Consider the following 14,389-nt stretch of genomic DNA (forward strand, 5'->3'; position numbering starts at 1 on the left):
ACATGCTAGGCAACACTGCTGGATTACAAAGTAAAGTGTACTGTTGTGATTGTTGTAACAGGTGAGGGGTTGGAGAGGGCCTTCTTACTGTATGAACTCACAAACCCGCTCAGTACAACTAAATGTAATTCACCACACACTTGAGATAGAGAATATAAAAAGCATTATAAAAATCTAAACCGGCATAACTCGATCTTGGCACAGTGATCGCTCAGCTGGTCCATTTCCAGAAAGAACAGACATGTTAACCGTAGGGCTGCCTCTCCTCAATTTATTAAAGCTTTAAATCAGCTCTACTAATTTACAAATCTCTGCTAGCCCTCTTAGGGAGAAATATCCTGATCCCACCATCACTGTTTCTGCCTGCCCATGAGAAAACTGAACAGTCATTCTCGGTGTTCTGGAGATAAACTGCTTGCTAAAACAGCTGCCAAATAGAAAATTCATCAGTGCTAAGCTTTGCCAAATTGAAGTCCTGGGTCTACAAAGGATAGAGTCACTCTCCGTATTGCAAAGTCTGAAGGTCTGTAAGAACATGCAGAGTATTGTAATGTTTTAAGGTGCAATAAAGGGTAAAGAGAGGATCCCTCTTTATTACATTGTGATTGATGTCAGCAGTGAATAGTCTTGGTTATCTCTGCAGTCAGGGTATAGAAGAGCCTGACTTATTGTTTGAATTGCTGATATATGAAGTTTATCATAATACCAGACTGCATTGTTTGCAGGTTTTTCATGTAATATTATAGAAGAAAGAATGGCATTAGTCACTGCATCAGTGGAAAAGCATCAGTGTAGCTATCCTAGTGCTTCACTGACAAGTTTTCTGGTAATTTTGATTATGTTGCATCTACCTGCGTTAGGTTACATTTTGCATTTACAAAACTATCTCAAAAAGACTTCTCTGTGCTGTTAGTAATGTTTCTACAGGATAACGCTCTGCTTTGCAGCACGGAAGGCCAGAGAACCAATGTTGTGGGAACAGTAATGTTCATACGCTCGCTGTATTCCTCCTCTTCGGGGTTTTCTTGAGTTTCGTTTTTGTCTCACAGAAGAGATCTCGTGACTGTCGGGAGAAGCACGGCCTGGCCATGTTTCAGATAGATACCGAGAGCGGGTGGCTCTCAGGTGCTGCCCCTTGCTGAAGAGAAAAGGGAGACCAGTGTGAGGGAGCTCTCCCTGCCTCCACCTGCACACCAGTCTGCTTGCTGTTCCTGCTGAAGGAGATGTAGCTACGCTCACTCCGTCCGTGCAGGGATTTCCAGGGGGAAGCAGAAAAACTTTGTTCTGTCAGCCCTGGCAAATCAGGTAGTGCCCATCTGCAGAGAGAAACCACGAAAGCAAGAAGTTTAGGGGGGGATCCCCCCCATATTTCAAGAGAAGTCCTGAAATTTGGGGGATTCCCTAGCTCGCTCTTTCAGTCTACAAATTGGATAGGCAGGCCACTACTTACATAGCTTCCTTGGGTTATGTTTTGTAAATTTTTTTTTTTTTTTTTGAAAGCTGATGTCTCTGTAGTTTCCTTGGAGCATGTGACATAGATTAATATGGTAGTGACACACTTCTGTGCTTGGAGAGTGGATGTTTATGGTTATAATGGCATTCTTGACTTACTAAAACTAAAGTTTGTTGTGGACCCATTAGTACTATGGTATGTGTTCTGGGAAGGGATGGTTTGCATATAGTTAATATCATGAACTGTCTGCAGAAGACATGTTTTTTAATGAAACTGCTGCTCAGGAAAAATGCCTGTGTGAAACACTTCAAAATTATCAATGCATGTACATCTTTACTTTTACTTTGGGTTCTTTTGTAAGTTGTTCCTGTAAGGTTGCCGACGGAAAATAACAGTAACGCTAGTACCATTTTTCTTTGCACTCAACCTGGTCTAAGCCCACTCAACTGTTCAAACCTGGTCATCATTCCACAAATTAATGGTACAGTGGAGATGATGTGGTCAGTGTGCAACTTGAGCATTTTCTCTTCAAGTCTGAACTTCCTGAAACTTGCACATATGTAATAATACTTAATAAATAGATTTAATATTAAATTTAATGAAGGAAAGCCTAAAACTTGTGGATAAAGGGTACAAGTGAGTCAATATAAGCTGGAAGGTAGTGAGAGAGAGCTATCAGTGGTGAGATGGCAGGATGAGCCTACCATAATGAGTTGTTCCTGTGGGGGAAAAACTGTAGGTGAGTAGCATACAAGCTACAAATGTAGACAGACTGAGCAAAAGCTATAGCAGGGCCAAGATTTGGGGCTAGAGTTATCACTACCTCGTATCTATCATCAGAGGCCTTCCTACTGACTTCACAAAGAGGTGTTTTTGCCATTACAGGGGAAGGAAGTGAAACATTAGAAAAATAGTACTAATTTAAGATTACTAAGAAAATGAAAACCAGGAAGAGTGGAGGGGGAAGCCTTCTGAAAGCTACACAGACACGTAGCTCTCGAGTTGCTATACAGCTTTGGAGTTAATAGATCAAACTGTTGAAAGAACAGCTCCAACTTTTAAATTTGACCTCCATTCTTGGAAGTGTTGAAGACTTCACTGAACAAGTTCCTGAGCAGCCTGGTCTAATTTTGCCTGCTTTGAGCAGGGGTTGGACTAGGTGATTTTTCCAACTTGAGTTGTTACATGATTCTATCATGAGCTGTTCAGCAGCTGACTACCTTCCTGAGAGCATCTATTTTATGTGGCTGTGTTACTGATGTTTAATTAAACTTTTCATGGATGCATTTAATATTAAAGGAGGACTTCAGCCTAACTTAGCAGGGAAAGATGGTAGATAAGGGCTGGGAGAAACCTTGAGGGGGAAAAAAGGCATTTGAGAACACAGTTAAAAGAGGGATGTATTTGGGGCTCAGGTGGTTCATTGGAGAAATTTGTTTTATGGAGATATGAAACTTTGTGATAGGCCTTCGTTCTGTACTGGTCTAGGTGAGAGGGAGGGGAAACCTTGTGTTGCTCTGGATAGCACAGTGCAAGAACAGGGAGAAAAACATCTATTTAGTGTCCACCATTGCGTCAGATTGAAGTGTTCTCAAGAAGCATTTCTGTACTTGCTCTTCACTAGGATTCTTCTTTTTCTCTCCCCTTACCTGCTTTCCAATCCCTTGTGCCAGTTCTCCTGCCCTTTCTCATTTGGTTTCTCTGATATTTCTAAATCTTTGAATAAGACAGATGTTTTCACTAATACATGAGCTTTTCATTTGTTTAATGTGTGCTAGCATGCGGGTAGGCTCCTCTTTTTCTATTTTGGGATTGTATTTGGGGAATTTACTTTTGTTTGGCTGTTCTTAAGGAGTCTTCTTGTATTACCACCATCTCAGGCAGTAGTAGTACTGATGGGACTAGTCCAGTTCCTGACAAGAGAAGCCTTGGGACTGGATGCCAAATAGCTTATTCCAGGAGAACGGGATTATTACCAAGGAAAATAATGCACTGGCACTCGCAGGCTACCAACAGTTCAAGAAGTGGAACTGTGAAAGAGTGAAGAAATTAGTCAGCTCACAGTAATGGAAACAAGTGGTAGTAAAGTAGGTCATTCATTCTGCAGCATATTAGCTGAAGGTTATATCTGCTGTTTTCAGTTCAAACTGTATCTGCCTGTCTATTTGTCTATGTGTATTTAGAGAGAAAGGGAGAGCAAATTACTGAGGATGACCGATAAGGTAATGTGGTGGTTTTGGCATCTGCAGTGAGCTGACGGATTGCTCCCGAATTAACGGAGTCGAGCTGGCTGTCACGGCAGGCCCCGCTTCCTCGCTGCCACCGCTGCTGCCCGAACCAGCTCAGCTGCCGCGGACAGGGAAGGGGTGGGGGGAAGAAGCCATTCATGTTTTGATGTAAAAATTGACAAATGCAGTAGATCTTAGTTCACAAATAGAAGGAGGGTTTCTGAACAGAGAGATTAACTGATCTTTTATTTTTCTCCATAGCAGGAAAAACCCAAACTCTTGGAGCCTTTGGATTATGAAGCTGTTATCACAGAAATTGAAAAAAATATTGGAGATGGTCAGTTTAAGGATCTGATATTGTTCCCCGACGATGACTTTTCAGTAAGTACATGGCAACTGCGTGTTGTTCTTTCTCTTGGGTTTGTCTGTTTATTCAGCTTATCCTCACTGTTAAAGGAAGAGCCAGAAGTTGCCTCAGGACTCTCTAAGATTTTCTTAATTTATGTGCAACTCCTTACTCCTCTCATGCCAAATTTGTTCTCTCTTTTTCTCCAATATTCGTAGAATCGTAGAATCAGTAAGGTTGGGAGGGACCTCTGGAGATCATCTTTGAGTGAATTTACTGTTCAGGATTAGATATGATGCAAAGCTGTGGTGGTTTTCAGACGTATTTCAGGAACTCACAAGACATGTTTTTCCATAATACATGCTTGTCTGTTTGCTCAGCGCAATAGTACTTTAGCCTGTGCTGGAATCTCTCCTTGCCATTGAATCTAATTTAATTATATTTCCATAATTTACTCTGATCCTGTATGTATTTAATATGTTTGGCAGCTAGAATCTAGCAGCCCATGGTGACTGGCCTTCTCCTCCAAGTTAGTCTTGGACAGTAGCTGTGATATATTTCCAGGCTGTCCAGTTACTGACACCAGGTTGCACAGAAAATGGTGCGGTCTGAATGGATTTGGGTTTATTTGATTTGGGGACTTCTTCAAATTCTCCTCCAATGAGGACGGACATCTGGGATGTTGTCCCTGAGCGATGCAGGATGCGGACTCCCCAGTGCCCAGGCAGTGCCCGTGGAGGTGCTAACATGCTGCAGATACTGGGAGCACTGGGCAGCTGGTGCTGCCAGAGAGGGAGGAGCCTATTGTGGTGAGGCTGTATGGCCTCCTTCGCTGCTGCTGGGCCTGGTGAGCTGCAGAGAGGTTGAGAGGCTCGGCTGCCACTGCCCGGCGAGCGCGGGAGGGCAGCAGCCTCTGCGAGGCAGGTGGCCACGCAGATTGCTGCTGGAACCCCGCCTGCATCTTACAGCAATTTCTTCAAAATCAGCCAATCTCTCTAAAAGACTTAGGTTTTGATGAATAGGTGTTCTCTGATGGAAATACGTTGCAATCAGTGACCAGCTGTAAGTGCTGTGCAGGGCCCTTCCCATCAGCTTGGTGCACTGCTGCTGTCCTGTGGGGCCCCCTTAATCTAACAGACGGCCTTGTTTCGCTAAATGGCTCTATTTCCTTGGTGGCATTAACTGAGTTAACGTGCTCATGGGATTGAGAGACAGCTGAACTGAATACGTTTCCCCATCATCGTTAATTCCTTTATCCGTTTTACACATTTGTGAGTTTATGGAATTGAAATTTAGCATCACAAAGCTGACTGGACTTGCTCTGTGTTGTCTCTAGGCCCTTGAGCTCCTTGATTTAGAGTAGCTGAGCTCAAATTGGTGGAGCAAGCCCTCTCAGTGAAAGAAGAATCATGCCCTGCTATTCATGGCCTCTGACTGCCTGTCAAATTATATTTTCATATTCTTATTTTAATTTCATTTTTAGCAGTTGTAGCCTGGCTTTTAGGAGCTACTTCTGTGGTTTTCTCTGTATTACATTTTGCAATTATTTTGTATAATTTATTAAAAACAAACAAACAAGGGTAGACCAGAGAGCTACTTGGATAGTAGAGGTGGCTCTTACTCACAGAAGAGCAGAGCCGGTGGTAGTTAGGGGCCATTATCTTGCAACAACACTATCTTTTTTTCTTTGGTGTCTTCCATTGTAATCAGCTGCAGTAACAAGAGCTTATGTTACCGGACAGGACTGCAGAGTTTTCATAGCAGACAGATTTTTTTTCAGCTGCAGTATATCTATTTATAGCCCTTTTCCTTCCTGCTCAAATATCACCTGTGCACAAAAGTCTGGGTCAGCCATTTGAGTAGAAAGAGATCCAGGTTTGACTGAATTAGGAGGTGCTCAGGCTGGCTCTGAGTGTTATTTAATGTGATAATGCCTCAGGAAATGGTGGATGTTACTGTTTAACTGTAATGATTAGAATTGCTCCAGACTTCGTGGCTCAGTGTTGATGCAGCCCTGGTTTGGGCCTGTGTTAGCACATCCTATGGGCTATGGGGTATGAAAATACCTCTGTATTGATTAACTGAGGCAGTGAATGTAAGAGAAAATTCTACTTTTAATAATCTGCTGTTTCTGGATCTGCAGTGTTCACTGCGTGCATCACATATGGGCTAATTACCATAGCTGCCATAGTGTCTGGTCCTTTGTTTCATCTTGGGATTGCTGGCTGTCTTCAGATGCAGTTCAAAGAGAGAACTGCAGTTCCTCGCACGTGACCATTGTAGGTCATTTCCAATGCCTTAGGAGAAGTCTGGGAGACAGCAAGAAGTTCTTAGTCTGTCAGATTTAGATTGGATACCCTGTTCCTCTGTTCCCTGCATTTCAGCGAAAGAACACAAGATGTATGCATTACTAAGATGCTGTCTCTGATTTAGCTCCAACTGGGGAAAAGACGCTTCACTTTTTATGCCACTGTGCTTAATGATCCTTTAAAAAATCATTGAGTTGCATCAGTCCTGCTTACAGTTTTCCAAGCAGTGCCTTGCTTGCTAACTCTCCTCTTGCCTGCTATTTGCCTTTGAAGAAAATGTCAGATCTGCTTCACTTTTCAGCTGCTCCCAGATCCCTTGACCAAACTGCCATTCCAGTGCTGTTCTGTGAAGTCATGGCTAGTGGAAATTTCTAGTTGAAAAACTTGTGCGTGTGGTAAGGCAGCAGCCATGTGGAAGAAAGCTCTGCACCGCTCGCTGTCATGCGAGTATGAGTTTGCACAGTGCTCCTTTGTAGGAAGTGGGAGGTCATAGCCTTCCTGGTGCGCTCATATAAGTGTGCGCTTGGTGGTGATGTTGGTAGGCTTGCATTTCGCCTCACAACTGGCTTACTGTGCTCCATTCACCTGCTGCTTTCCCCCACGCTTCGCCACATTCTCCCTCAATAACTGGAACTACTGCTGTGTGGCATCTCCACTTATTTCTCTCCCATGTGTTTATCAGAAAGGAGGCCATGGAGGAAGCTTGACAGCTTCATTCAGTTTTGCCTGCCCCAAACTTTTGCACTTGTACACCTCAGTCTTGCAGGGCTTTGTTATGAGGTAGAGTTAGTTGCACCTTCATTTATTCAAGCAAAATGCTTGCTATATCCTTTCCTAGGTACTTTTAAATCTTTCTTCAGGTCGCAGCCCGTACCAAATTCACCTGAATTCCAGCAGTCTCTTTCTAACCTCTCTGTTTCTCAAATTTTACATGGACCTATTGGGCTCTTCCCTTAAAGTGACAACAGACTCAGCACCTCTCTGCTAATGCTTTTGCTCGTATGGAGGTTTAATCCTGGATAAATATATGTTAAGTATCATAAAAGGGTGGCTGGATGTATTTAGTAGGTACTTCAATTTTATATAGCTTGAAACATGTGAAACTCTGGGTCATGAAAACTTGTTCCTCTTTCTTCGCTCACCACCTTCTCGTTTTAAAATTTCTGCTTAATAATGTAAATCAGACCTTCTGAAACTAATTGTGTAAATGTGACTGCCTGTCTGATTTGAACCTGCAATAGAAAGAATAATTAATTTCTGAGATTTAGGACAGGTGTAAGGTGCTGACAGCTTGCTCTGTAAGCTGGGAGTGCAAATCCTGTTAGGATTCAGTTGGGCTTGTCCTTCTGGCTCTTCTGGGCTTTGGATAGCCCGCGTGGGTGCCCTCCATGTGCTGGAGAGGCCTTAGGGTGGCTAAATCACAGGGCATATGCTCCTTCAGAGGAGGTGTGACCATCTCCAGACTTTTATTTTTTAGCTCAGAATGGGGAAGAGTCGCAACCTCCCTGCTTTTGAATTAGGTACCTCCAGTACCTAATTGTGCAGGGGTGAGAGTTGTTGTTGCAAATACAGCTGTTCACAGCAGATGCGCCTTGAAGGGGACGAGGCAGGGATGGGCGTCCCGGTCCCACGAGGAGGGGCACGCGCCATCGGGGCAGCCCTGGGCCAGGGGTGCTTGCGCAGCAGAGGTCCACCTTTGCCTGCCCTCTCGATGTAATGGACCAGCTCATCGCAGGTCTCACTGATGCGAAGTAAATCCGTTTACTTGGGTGGAAGCGGGGCTGAGCGGCTTTTCGTGGAGAGAGGTTGAATCTGAGCACTAACGCGCACGGGCGCTCTCGCCTGCGCGCGGTTAGCTCTCTTAGAAGGATGGCCTTCCCAGGAGGCGGATGCAGTCGTGCTTGATGCATCTGCCTGAAGGTTTAACCGCTGGTAACAGGCTTTCAGCCTGAAAGCTATTTGGATAGATTCAGAGTGAAAACGTTTGAACTGGCTAACGGAGTTTGGGCTCCATTTTCGAGTACCAAGCTCCCTGCGTCGGCGGGAAGCGTGCGCTGCCTGGGAGCGTTGTTCCTAATCCATCGTTAATATTGAGCACTGCTAGCATTTGGCTTTCTCTGTGGAAATACCCTTCAGTGAAGGTAGCAAGAGAGGGTGCTTTATTAAACTGCCCCTTGTAACTAATCAAACACCTGGGGCCAGCAGCTTATGCAACTAATATGGTCTGGCTGAATACTAGAAATCGCTAGATATTGGGGAATCGTATAAATAGATGCGTTCTTCCAGAACTCAGTGTGGAATTTAATGTTTTAGGTTGACAGTTGCATTGCTGGATTATCACGGTCTTTGTACACGCAAACTGGAGAAGCCTTTTGACCTCTGATTTGAACACAATTACTACAATTGCACGAACAGTTATAAAATTAGACTGCATTTAAAAAACATTCACGAATACTGAATTCTGTAAATAAAACTCTATGACCCTTTCAACATTTAGTCCGTTCTTGAAATTTATTTGTTTTCTAAAGTAAAAATATTTTGGTGAACAAATGCTATGCCTGATCAGCCTTTAAGAGCATTTAACTTTGGAAATAATGAACTTTGAACAGGAAGTGTTTTTGTGGCAAGATCTTCTGCAGCTAGTGGTCTGAACATAGCTAATTCTCAGAAGGGAAGTACTCTGTAGTTTTTAAAACAAGTTTAAATATAACAAAACACAATTTTCTCATGTCCCAAGTCCATTCTTTCAGTAGATCAAGTTTTTAGTACGGTATTCGGTAAAGTCTGCAGGTGATATATGCCCACTATTACCTCATCTTTCTATTTTGTATGATTGTATTTCATTCATTCAAGTACAATCTTTTGAAGAAAAGTGGAGGAGATGACTGCGTGCGAAACAGTCGCTCTAGGTCATGTTTCTTTTTCAGCCACGGTTTTGTTTGGAGGCAGGGTGACACCATTAAGGAGAAGGCTTAGCTGTCTTGGTCAGTGTATTGGTATCAGTTGCTGAGAAGCATTGTGTTAGGTTTTAGTATTTCTTCCCATTAATGTCTATAGTTAGTCCTTTTTTTTTTTTTTTTTTTAACCTATCTTCTGCCCAGTATATGGGGGAGGTGTTTTGTTGTGGTCAAGCGGAAGAGGCTGTTGGCTTCCACAGCTTAGTGATTGCCTGGGCAGCTCACCATTAGATCTGTAACACATCACAGGTCTCTTCCTGTGCGTTCTCCTGCCCTACGTTAGCTCTGGAAATAGCAGCTGAACTTTAGCAGTGGTGTGATGTCATGGGATGGCAGTGTGCGTGTTTTGTGGTTGCTGGTAGGTGGGCCCCAGTGCTGCGAAGAGCTGGTTCTGATGACCCTGTGGTGTTGCAGGGGGGTGGGTTTCAGCTGTGTCCTCAGATGTAGCCTTCTCGGGCTTTCAGAACGCTTTCAGAAAAGGGAGGCATCATCGTTAGTCGTGGGACCAGAAGTGTTGTAACCACATTGTGTCCTGAGCTATCCAAATGAAACAGAAAAAGTTTGGGGAATCCCATGATGTTTGCATCTGCCTGTGCCATATGGGCTGTTCTTTCAGAATTACTCATCTGGAAAGCGATGGGGGGAACCAGTGTGTTGTGTTTAAGCTGTAAGGAAAAACTGAGTCAATAATAGCCGGGTAATTGTTAAGTAGAGCCCAGGTGCTTGGATTTGTGCAGCAGTATGTACAGAAAAACAGTCACTTTCTAGTTGGAGACTGGGTTGTGAGGCAGGTCCTCCATGGGCTTTTGGCAGTGGATACTGCAGGCTGCCTGGTGGTATTACTGAGCAGTGGTTCTTCATGCTGCACCAATTACACGCCCTAGGCCTTCTCTCAGGAGTCACATGCTGATCTGTAACAGCTACGAGAGCTGCCTCGTGGGATCCAAGGGGAGCCTGGTCCACTGTGGAGACCTTTTGGAGATCCAGCTCTGTGCTTCCTTGCCAGGGTCCTGACAAACCAACTCAGTCAGGAGCTGCTTTTAGAAAAGCTCCTTTATTTGTGCAGGGCCTGTTGTTGCTGAAAGGGGATCATACGACCATCAGGAGTAGATACCCAGCTGGTGTGCTGGGCCTGCTGCTGGAAAAGCTGGGAAGCTGCTCCATGATCTGCTTGTTCCCTTGCTGTTGAGCTGGCCTGTCGCAGTTGTTTTGCAGCTTTCAGGGCTGACTTTATGCTTCACTTTTCTCTTTCCAAAAAAGTCAAAACTTTTAGTTCTATTCCTATGTTCCTTTGCTGAGAAGGGAAGAGGGGCAGTGGGAAGCATGTAAGGCAGGGGGATTTGGAGTGTATCCTTTGGGAAAGGATACTAGTAAGACTTAGGATGTTATCCATTAATGACTTTAAAAAAGTCAGAGACTGAAGCAAGTTTGCTTGGCACAGACTTATTCCCAGAAATCCGTTTGACCAGTGCTCTTCCTTGTAATTAATGCTTTAGCTGATAGTATTGGAAAGTCTGTGTGGGAGAGAGTTGGGTTGCGGTTGATGTGCATGTGTGTTGGCTGCATGACAAACTGGAAATATAAACGATAATAATACTGATTCTTAACCTCTTCATGAGACAAAAACCATTGTTCTCTCACTCTGGCTAACTTTTTATTATTATTATTTGTTAGACAGATACAATTTCATTGGAAATCAGGACGCTGTATCCTTCTGTACCTGAAGATGCAGAACGAAAAGCGGAAAATTTATTTGTTAAAGAGGTAAATACCTACTGTGTGTATCTTTTAAATAAAACCAAGGCTCTAGGGGAGACGTGCTATGTTAATAATGCACATCTTTTTTTCTTTTAGTATTTCTCAGGTATTTTTTTAACAGCATGTAGTGTGCAGGTACTTGTTCTGAAATACATGTATCTAGAAAAAAATGTAAATGTATCAGACTGTTGTCTTTCAGTTATGTTCTCTGTCACTGCTAGTCTGTAGGAATTTGTAACTTTACATAAATGCTAATCACTGGTGTCCTGAATGCTTTGCACTTTCCTGGAAAAGTATCAGTATTTTCAAAGATAGCTATTTGACACAATTTTGGAACTGTTAGAGTTATCACAACTGTTGGAGTTATTACAAAAGATATATCAAATATTCTCCTGAAACGTATGTTATCACTATCTGAGGAAGAGTTGGAAGGGTTTTATATTCTATTGTCAGCATCTGAAGGCTATTCAACATTATAATGTGCAAGCGAATTTCTTCTCTGGCAACGAGAACCTAGCTAGGAGTGATTAATTACTCTAGCTTTACCAAGCACATATTCTGTCCTGCTAAGTTTTGCTTTGCTCTTCCTGCTACATCAGGGCTACTTTTCATTGGCAATGGTTTTATCGCTTTGAAGGACTTTGCATTGGAGATGCTGGCTGCACTGTTCAAAGGAATTTACTTTGGACAGCTCTCTGAACCTTCTTTTACTGTAGCTGTAAAATATATCCAATTATCTGCATTAACAAAACAGATATACAGAACCAAATTTTCATCCAGCTTCTACATGAGATGGTATACACTTAATAATTATCCCCTAATGCATGTGTTCTGTCTTTTTCTTTTCTTTTTTTTTCTTCCCCCCCCCCCCCCCCCCCACAGATTGCACACGTGGCTTTCTGGTTTGAATGAGCCTATTTCGTACACATTATAAGTGCAAGACAATTTGTTGAGGAAAACTCAGTTGCAGAAAAACCTCAGGGTTAGAAAATATAAAATCCAAGATCAGACAGAAATGTAGCTGTTGAATTCTATGCAACATGACATTTTACAGGCTCACTCTATTTCTGTCTCCAGCAGCAAGTCTAGAAAGAGCAGTGAGAACTTACTGCTAGCTGAAATCACCTGAACCTTGCTGTCTGTCTTAATCTGACAGTGGAGTTAAAAGATAAGAAAGCTTGGGGAATTATCTGTCTTCCCAGAAGTCTCCTTGCACTTTCTACATTTTGGGGTCTGCTTTTGATTTTAAGGTCCCACAAGTTGCAAGGCCAGCACAGTCCTCACTGTTTTACAGGGAAGGTGATGGATCTAAAAAGGGAACATAATGCGTAGTATCTGGGAACCATTACAGCTGAATACTCCAGGGGGATACTAATGAGAGCCTGGTAAAATACATACTGAACAGAACCATTAGCTTTCTCTGCGATACCACTGAGCCAAGGGAAGGGGGGCAGAAGAGCAAAGCAGTGGAAAAAACAGTGCTACAGAACTAGGACTGTACACAGAATAATGGCAGGATAAGACCCTCTTTTAAAGTAGTAATACATATGTTCCACTTTGCCTCATAGCCAAAAGCTAGGTATAAGGGAAATTAAGCTCCAGGAAGAAGATTGTTTCTAGTCCAAAATGGAGCGGAACTGAGCCCCAGCTCCTGTGAAGGTCTATCGTTACAGCCTGCTGCAGCACATGTACAAACCTATACTAGGTCAGTGTAGATTTGACCCACCAACAGTCTGCTGGTGTTCCAGACAGGTGTTCAGTAGCTGTTAGGTAGTTCTGAACAACTGTGCAAGACTTGAGTTTGTGGTGGTCTTTTCCAGAGCTGTGAAAAAGCGAACATCGTGTTCATGGCGTTCTTTGAATACACAGTGGTCTCATGATCAGTGAAGGCATCTATCTTGCAACCCAGAACCAAATGTCTGCTTTCTGATCGGGCTGCTAGGGACGCTGTGCAAAGACAGTGGACAGCTTCATTTAACTGAAGTCATGCTGGTGTTCCCGGAAGCAGTAAGAGCTTTCTCTGACTGTTGATTAATGCTACACCCTTTTACTAGATTAGTAAGCTGCCATACAGAGAAAGGGAGCAAGTCAGTTAATTACAATTGAAGAGTCTGTTGTTGAAGGAGAAACTAAATTTCTTCATATGATGTAAGGTGTGACAAGGTGATGATATGGTTTTGAAACTGCTTCAACAGCCCACATCAGTGATCCCCTTACATCTCATCCTTCTGGGCAGTTAGTGCCAGTCAGTGGTCTTACCCATAAAACACTCTTAGGTCATTTATGAGCCTTGTTAGAAGCCTGTAATAACACCCTAAAACCTAGTTTGTTGCTTTTTGGAGCCTTGCTTCCTATTGGTGACAGTAGGAAGACTTTGCTTCCACCACTAGCCCTTTCACTGCTGGGATCCTTCAAGGATTCCCCCTTCCTCCCCCCTTGTTAACATCTCCATATATGAGTGTTCAGGGATTTGATCAGATTCCCTGACCAAACCCTTGCAACTTGTTGTAAAGGCTACTTATAGCCTCTCCAGAATGAATTGATGGCACATGAAATACCTGGATGCAAAACAGGTGACAAGCTAGATCAAGCAAGATGAGACTGACATTGCTGAGAAAGGTTTAAGTATAGGATAGTGCTTGGTGTTTTTCATCTGTAGTTGAGGGCCTGTGCCTTAATTTGGCCAAATCAGCACTCTAATGCTACTTTTAGATTTTGCAGTGACCAAAAACTATCACATAACAGGTCACATGAATAATACCTCTGTCATCTATGAGCAAGCTGATTCTGCTCATTTTTGAGTGATAATGGCGTGGTCTTGGATATTTACTATTGTGTCACCTCTTGGATACTCTGCAGCAATTCAGTTTACTTGAGCGTTAGGTGCTTTTTAAATTCTGCTTAGCCCGCAGCACCACTGGTTCGTCTCATCAGATACAGCAGTGAGTATGTTGAACCTATTTCTTTCTTTGACAGATCGCCTCCCCTAGAGTTTCAGTTGAGGACAGTAAGTAACTGGATTTCCTCTGGCACTGTGGAAGTCCCTCAGGTTCCAGGTGACTACAGGAGAGAGAACTTCCTTGAGAGCTGGTCGCAGATGGTGCCTTTCCCTCCTGGAACTAAGCGGACAATAATACACCCTCTGCAGTATGCACGTGCTGTATTGCTAATATTGCATTAGCTAGCATTGGTGCATATCAATATGTTTAAGGGTGCAAATGTTTTTATAAAATACTAAAAATTTCATCTCTCCCTTCCTTTTACCAAGGCCATAAGAAACCCTTGCCAAAGCATGATATAGTACAATATGCAACTCTTATCAAGGAGAGAGAATCTGT

At 43.1% G+C, this 14,389-nt stretch overlaps 1 protein-coding gene across 6 annotated transcripts in view; it reads left to right on the plus strand.

Annotated features, from left to right (window-relative positions):
- Positions 1-14,389, plus strand: part of DOCK10 (dedicator of cytokinesis 10) — a 130,326-nt gene that overhangs the window by 29,604 nt on the left and 86,333 nt on the right. For all 6 annotated transcript variants that reach the window (XM_062582210.1, XM_062582211.1, XM_062582214.1 and 3 more), the window contains exons 2-3: positions 3,943-4,062; positions 10,968-11,057. In XM_062582210.1, the coding sequence (XP_062438194.1) occupies positions 3,943-4,062; positions 10,968-11,057 (210 nt within the window). The remainder of the gene's footprint in view (positions 1-3,942; positions 4,063-10,967; positions 11,058-14,389) is intronic.

This window comes from Rhea pennata, chromosome 9, assembly GCF_028389875.1.
Source record: "Rhea pennata isolate bPtePen1 chromosome 9, bPtePen1.pri, whole genome shotgun sequence".
Lineage (NCBI taxonomy): Eukaryota > Metazoa > Chordata > Aves > Rheiformes > Rheidae > Rhea > Rhea pennata.